This window comes from Penaeus vannamei, chromosome 41 (assembly GCF_042767895.1).
Source record: "Penaeus vannamei isolate JL-2024 chromosome 41, ASM4276789v1, whole genome shotgun sequence".
Classification (NCBI taxonomy): Eukaryota; Metazoa; Arthropoda; class Malacostraca; order Decapoda; family Penaeidae; genus Penaeus; species Penaeus vannamei.
This window is the reverse complement of record NC_091589.1, coordinates 22,414,319-22,421,818: the sequence shown is the minus strand read 5'-3', so window position 1 is coordinate 22,421,818 and position 7,500 is coordinate 22,414,319. Positions and strand designations below refer to the sequence as shown.

Below are 7,500 nucleotides of genomic sequence, written 5' to 3'. Positions count from 1 at the left end.
GCCGTTGATGAAAATAACAGGAGGGACCTCCCGATAACCGCTCAAAAATAACGATTCTGGAATAAAGATTTAAACGGGCAGATTGAATTTAATAAAATGAATTTGTTCGGATGAAATCGTAAAATGTGTGTTTTCCGGAGTAACTGAATAATAAAATCTAAGCGTTATATTATCTAGTTTCCAACAAATTGAAATACGTAGGTAATTTTCCGCTCAACGTAAATTTCATCTGAAAACAGATTTCATTACGGCATTGAAATATTCCAAACAAGATCAAAGCGTTCCTTATCCGCCTCGTAAAATTCTTAAAAATCTATCCATATCATAAAAGAAACGAAAGAAATCAAGATGAAAGATAATGCGGGCGGGAATAAAAATGAGAAATAAATGCAAGTGGGCATCTCATGGCGGAGGAGAAGAGAGGCCAGACGAACGCTCGGGAGCCAGTAGTCGTCGCGACTGTGCAGTGAGAGGACAGGGAGTGTCGTCGCCCGGTCTCCCAGCACCACGCCACGCCGCTGGCCTCCATCGCACCTGCTTAGCGATCGCTTCCCGAAGGAGTGGATGTAACGACAGCTGTCCGTGGTGGTCTGTGAGCTTTTTTTTCTTTTAATTATGCGGGTGCGGACAAACCAGGATGTGAGGTGTACTTAGAAAAAAAGTCAAGATCTTTTTCTGTTTTACAACGGTGGAAAAGGAGAGATTTTTAAAAATTTGAAAGTTGTATCTTGAAGAGGAAATAATAACCTCCATGTGGTGTTCATCCTTTACGAAAAGGGAAAGAGTGAAAGAAATTTTTTGAAAAAAGTATCAAAAAGCTTCCTTCGAAAAGCAAGGTTTTCCGGATGTATTTTGTTTTTGTTAATGTATTCCGAATTTCGTGGATCCTGAAAAAGTGAAAAATCCTTTTTTCCCACACTGATACAATCCAATAAAAAAGTGTTGTGAAAGAGAGGAAGAGAAAAGGAAAAAGATAAATAATAATTACAGTAGCAGTCTTCCTGTCGGGGAGATGCCCAAACCGGTGGGGTTGAGTGTATAATAAACCCAAGTTGATTGCAACAGTTATGGATAACCGAAGGCATCTGCTTCTGCTCCTGGCGGCCTGCTTATTCATCTCTGCTCATGGACAAGGTGAGTCGCAACCGAATGGCGAGAGAGACGAAGTGAGAAAAAGGTTTAACCTGAACGGCACGTGGGCGGGAGTCGTGTCGGGCGCAAATCGCTTTCAAAATTCGTATGTCGTTTCGAGAGATGTGTTCTTGAGGCGCGGTTCTCCTTTTGTGTCTCTGAGGCTGTTTTTTGGTCCGATTTTGAATAAATTCCAATTTCGAAAAAAACGGTTTAAAACGGTTATTTCGTTGCGGTTTCCTTCTGATTAGGTTAGAAGAGTGAATCGTGTCTGTGCATTTATTTATTTTTGTGCATAATTACACACACACACACACACACACACACACACACACACACACACACACACACACACACACACACACACACACACACACACACACACACACATATATATATGTGTGTGAGTGTGTGTGCACGCGCGCGTGTATGTATAAGTATATGTATATGTGTATGTGCATATGCATATGGATGTGTATATGTGTGTGTGTGTGTATATATATATATATATATATATATATATATATATATATATATATATATATATATACATACATACATATATATATCGTTATATTCTTTCGACCTCAGTGATAACATTGAAATGTGAAAATGAAAAGAATAAATACTACTAATAGGTGAGTGGAAAAGAAAAGAGCGTAGTACTATTTCACTTTCAATTCAGTTGCATTGTCGATATCGAAGATAAATCAGACGAAGCCGGGCATTTTATATTTACAGCCTATCGTTTTTACCCGCGCCTATAATTTATAAGTTCACGCTGCTTTTTTTTTTCTTTTTGTGGATATTTAGAAGTTGTGTATGTGTCGTATAGAGATGTATGAGGAGATGAGAAATGTCGTATTTTTCTTCCGTTGAGTGGTTGCCAAAATTTAAAATGGCGACTCGTTTGTCTACTTTGAATCCTTGATTAGTGAATCGTGATTTTCCGACGTATTTTTGAATAACGAAATGCCTTTCATAAATGTCACCATCTTCACACCAGTCAACATCACCACCATCACCATTTATTATATTTTTTCATCATCATCATCACCATTAATCATATTTTTTCATCATCACCATCATCATTTTTCATATATATTTTTTTCAAGATCACCATTCACCATATAGTAAATAGTGAATTGTAAATATCAACCGAAAGAAGAAATTCGCGAACACGCCCTCGCCGCCGCCGCCGCCCGCTCCCGCCCGCTCCCGCCCGCCCCGACAACCGCGTGAGGGCGGCGTCCGCGGGGCAAAAGGCGCGGGATTGCAATGCGCGGATTAATACGACACCGCGGAAGGCGCAGGGAAGTGACGATAATGCCAGATTGGCGGGTCACGTGATATGAAAAGAAGTGGAGGAGGAGGGAGGGGGTGTGGAGGGTGGGAGGAGGTGTGGAGGGTGGGCGGAGGGGGAGGGGAAGGAAAGAGGGAGAAGGAGGGGGGAAGTGGGTGGGATTAAATGAGGGAGGGGGAAAGTGGGCAAGGTTAAATGAGGGAGGGGGGAAGGAGAGAGAAAGAGCGAATGTAGGATGTCTGGAAGGAAATTGAGAAAGGAGAAATATGTGAAGAAAAGTGGAGGAGAGAAAGAAAATGGCGGAGAAAGGAGGGAAGTGGGGGTCGGGTGAGGGAGTTGAGGGAGAGGAAGGAAAGGCGGAAAGCGTGAGGGAGGAATGGATGAGATTTATTAATAGGATGAAAAGGCAAATTTAAAAAATGCAGAAGAGAAGGGAGGTGAAGGAGGGAAGGAGGAAAATTGGGGACCAGGAAGGAGCGAAGGGAAAGGAAATATCGAGAAAAGGCCAGAGAAATTTAAAAGGGAAGATCAAACCCGAAAAGGAATAGCAGAGAGAAAGTGGGAAGGAGAGAGAAAAAGGACGGAGAAGAAAAAAATGGAGAAACATAAAAAAAAGAGGAAGGAGGATATTTGAGAAAGGAGAAGGGTGAAAAGAATAAAGGGAAAGGGGAGAGGAAGGAGGGGGAGGGACGAGGTGGGGATGGGGGGGGAGGGGTACAGGAAGATATTATATCCCACAATCAGATTTCCTGATCTTTAGCCGCATGAAACTTTCGTCCCCCGGGCGCGCTGCTCCCGTTTTCTGCTCGCTCTTCGGTTTTCAGTCAGTCTGCTGCTCGCTTCGTGTCTGTTTAGGTTTATGTCTGTCTGTTTGGCTGTCTTTGCTTGTCTCCGTAATTTTGTCTCCTCAGCCCTTCTCTGTATATGTATATTTCTGTTTTTATTTCTTTTATTCTGTCTTTGTCTCTCTGCTTGTCTCTGTCTGTTTCTTTCCTCTCTATGTAGTTATTTATTTCTATTTTTTATTTCTTTCATTCTGTCTTTTTCTGTCTCTTTTTGACTCGCTTTCTCTCTCACCGCTCCTCGGTTTTCAGTCAGTCTGCTTCTCGCTTCGTGTCTGTTTAGGTTTATGTCTGTCTGTTTGGCTCTCTTTGTTTGTCTGTCTGTCAGTTTGTCTCCTCACCCCCTCTCTCTATGTGTATATTTCTGTTTTTGTTTCTTTTATTCTGTCTTTGTCTCTCTGCTTGTCTCTGTCTGTTTCTCTTCTCTATATAGTTATTTATTTCTATTTTTTATTTCTTTCATTCTGTCTTTTTCTGTCTCTTCTTCACTCTCGCTTTCTCTCTCACCGCTCCTCGGTTTGCAGTCAGTGTGCTTCTCGCTTCATGTCTGTTTAGGTTTATGTCTGTCTGTCTGTTTGGCTTTCTTTGCTTGTCTGTCTGTCAGTTTGTCTCCTCACCCCTTCTATCTATATGTATATTTCTGTTTTTATTTCTTTTATTCTGTCTTTGTCTCTCTGCTTGTCTCTGTTTCTCTCCTCTCTATATAGTTATTTATTTCTATGTTTTATTTTTTTTTATTCTGTCTTTTTCTGTCTCTTTTTGACTCGCTTTCTCTCTCACCGCTCCTCGGTTTTCAGTCAGTGTGCTTCTCGCTTCGTGTCTGTTTAGGTTTATGTCTGTCTGTCTGTTTGGCTCTCTTTGCTTGTCTGTCTGTCAGTTTGTCTCCTTACCCCTTCTCTGTATATGTATATTTCTGTTTTTTATTTCTTTTATTCTGTCTTTGTCTCTCTGCTTGCCTCTGTCTGTTTCTCTCCTGTCTATGTAGTTATTTATTTTTATTTTTTATTTCTTTCATTCTGTCTTTTTCTGTCTCTTCTTCACTCTCGCTTTCTCTCTCACCGCTCCTCGATTTTCAGTCAGTCTGCTTCTCGCTTCATGTCTGTTTAGGTTTATGTCTGTCTGTTTGGCTCTCTTTGCTTGTCTCTCCGTCATTTTGTCTCCTCACCCCCTCTCTCTATATGTATATTTCTGTTTTTATTTCTTTTATTCTGTCTTTGTCTCTCTGCTTGTCTCTGTCTGGTTCTCTCCTCTCTATGTAGTTATTTATTTCTATTTTTTATTTCTTTCATTCTGTCTTTTTCTGTCTCTTCTTTACTCTCGCTTTCTCTCTCACCGCTCCTCGGTTTTCAGTCAGTGTGCTTCTCGCTTCATGTCTGTTTAGGTTTATGTCTGTCTGTCTGTTTGGCTCTCTTTGCTTGTCTCTCTCTGTCAGTTTGTCTCCTCACCCCCTCTCTCTATATGTATTTCTGTTTTTTATTTCTTTTATTCTGTCTTTGTCTCTCTGCTTGCCTCTGTCTGTTTCTCTCCTCTCTATATAGTTATTTATTTCTATTTTTTATTTCTTTCATTCTGTCTTTTTCTGTCTATTCTTCACTCTCGATTTCTCTCTCACCGCTCTTCGGTTTTCAGTCAGTGTGCTTCTCGCTTCTTGTCTGTTTAGGTTTATGTCTGTCTGTTTGGCTCTCTTTGCTTGTCTCTCCGTCACTTTGTCTCCTCACCCTCTCTCTATATATGTATATTTCTATTTTTATTTCATTTATTCTGTCTTTCTTTGTCTCTGTCTGTTTCTCTCCTCACTTCCCCTCCTCTCTCTCTATTTATTTATTTCTATTTTTATTTCTTTCATTTTGTCTTTTTCTGTCTCTTCACTATCCTTGCTTTCTCTCTCACATTTTCTCTATCTGTCTGTCTAATCTTTCTATTTCTTTCACTCTCTTTTTTCTCTCTCTTCCCCACTCTCCTTACTTTCTCACTCTCTCTCTCTCTCTTTCTGTCTATCTCTATCAATATCTCTATCTATCTGTTTGTCTATCTTTTTTTTGTGTATATATATGTATATATATATATATATATATATATATATATATATATATATATATATATTTATATCCATCTTTCTATCCATTTCCTTTTTCTTTCACTGTCTTTGTATGTCTCTTCCCCACTCCCCTTGCTCTCCTACTCTCTTCCTTTTTTTCTTTATCCATCCATCCAACTCCTCCTTAGCTTTTCCTCCCTCCCTCCCTCCCTCCTTGACTCATACTTCGCCCTCTTCCCCTCCCTGTTATCCCCCCCCCCCCGGTCTGTAGAAACTTCTCCGGACGGAACGCGGGCGAGGTTAGCGGAGGCTGCGAACGGGGATGAGGATGAGATGGAAGGCCGCCATTAAACGGAGATCTCTCTCTCTCTTGTCTGTCTGTTTGTGGGTCTCTTTTTTCGCTCTCTCTTTGTCCGATTATTTTTTTCTCTGTCTCTCTTTGTCCGATTGTTTCTGCCTCTCTCTCTCTCTCTCTCTCTCTCTCTCTCTCTCTCTCTCTCTCTCTCTCTCTCTCTCTCTCTCTCTCTCTCTCTCTCTCTCTCTCTCTCTCTCTCTCTCTCTTTCCTTCTCTCTCTTCCCCGTGATTCCCAGCGCTGGCTTCCTCGCGTGGGCGTTACGAAACCAACACTCCCCTGGATTCTTTCTCTCGAGGATTTCATGCGGTTTCATCTTTGGGTGTCGTGTTCTTTGTTCTTGCTGTTGTTCTTTTTTTTGTGTTGGTTGGTCTTTTTATGTGCTGTTTTGATGTGATTTTTTTTCCTGTTCTTATGGTGTTGCCTTTGATGTTTTTTTTTTTTTTTTTTTTTTTTTTTTTTTTTTTTTTTTTCATTTTTGCATTTTGATCTGCGTCGTGTTTTCCTCGTGTTCTTTATGTATCATGTATGATTGTTCTGCATTACATTCAGGATGTTTTTTTTTCCTTTCTTTTTTGTCATTTTACATTTCACATGATTTTTCTTCATCATTTTGTATTTGATATGAATTTTCTTTCGTTCTTTATTATGTTTCATATCGGTTTTTACTTATTTTTTATGCCTCGTTATCCGTTATTATTCATTGTTTATTTTTTCATCCATTGTTTTCTTGTTCTTCAGTTCTTCATTGATATGTTTTACTTTATTCGTCATCGTTTTCTTCAATTAATGATTTGACATTTTCTTAATAGCGCATTTTTGTCTTCATTGTTTTATTCTTCGTGGTCTTCCCCCTTTATTTATTTTATTTCTTCTTGTATTATTTATTATTTCTTCATTTCATTATTCATTGTTTGCTTTATTTTCATCATTCAGTGTTTTTTTTCATTTGATCATATATCGTTTTCTTTATGTTAATTTTCATCATTTTCCGCATTTTACTTATTTTCGCAATATTATTCTTGCTATTTACCACTTTCGTCCTTTTATTACTTCTTCAGTTTATTAGTAATAGTTTTCTTGATTTTCTTATTCACCGTTATCTTTATTTTTTCTTTAAAAAAATCCTCATTTTGTTCATCTCTTTTTTTATTTTGTTTCATAATTTTTGTTTTATCTATTCATTATTTAATCATATTCTGTTTTGCCATTTCATCAACCTTTAATTTTTTATTTAGGTTTTTGTTTGATTTTCATTTTTTTATCGTCGTCTTTCTTTTAATTCTGTATCTTCTCTTTCTGTTTTACTTTTTAATATCTTTTACGATTTACTGCAGTGCATTCTTTGTACTTTTTTCATCGTTTTCTATTTAGTTATTCTAACATTTATTTTTCATTGCTTTTTCTTTCATCCAGTTGACGTCATCATCGCCATTACTATCATTGCTGTCACCGTCATCGTCACTGTCATGATTATCAAGATCAAGAGATTTGTCATTACCTTCATTCATCGTTATCATCTTCATCTTCATCTCCATCTCCATCTCCATCTCCATCTCCATCTCCATCTCCATCATCATCATCATCATCTCCATCATCATCATCATCATCTCCATCGTCATCATCATCATCTCCATCGTCATCATCATCATCGTCATCATCATCGTCATCATCATCATCCCCATCGTCATCACCACTATCATCATCATCATCTCCATCATCATCATCGTCATCGTCATCAACAGTAATCACCGCTACCACCATTATTATCACCACCCTCCTCATCACCTTCACATCATCATTAAGGTCTCGCTTTACAATGCAAAAGCGTCT

General features: G+C 38.8%; 1 protein-coding gene across 2 annotated transcripts in view; it reads left to right on the top strand.

Annotated features, from left to right (window-relative positions):
• Positions 1-459: 459 nt before the first annotated feature.
• Ptp99A (Protein tyrosine phosphatase 99A) overlaps positions 460-7,500 on the top strand; it is a 1,223,378-nt gene continuing 1,216,337 nt past the window's right edge. For both annotated transcript variants that reach the window (XM_070117631.1, XM_070117630.1), the window contains exon 1: positions 460-1,134. In XM_070117631.1, coding sequence (XP_069973732.1) covers positions 1,068-1,134 — 67 coding nt within the window. In that variant the 5' untranslated portion in view covers positions 460-1,067. The remainder of the gene's footprint in view (positions 1,135-7,500) is intronic.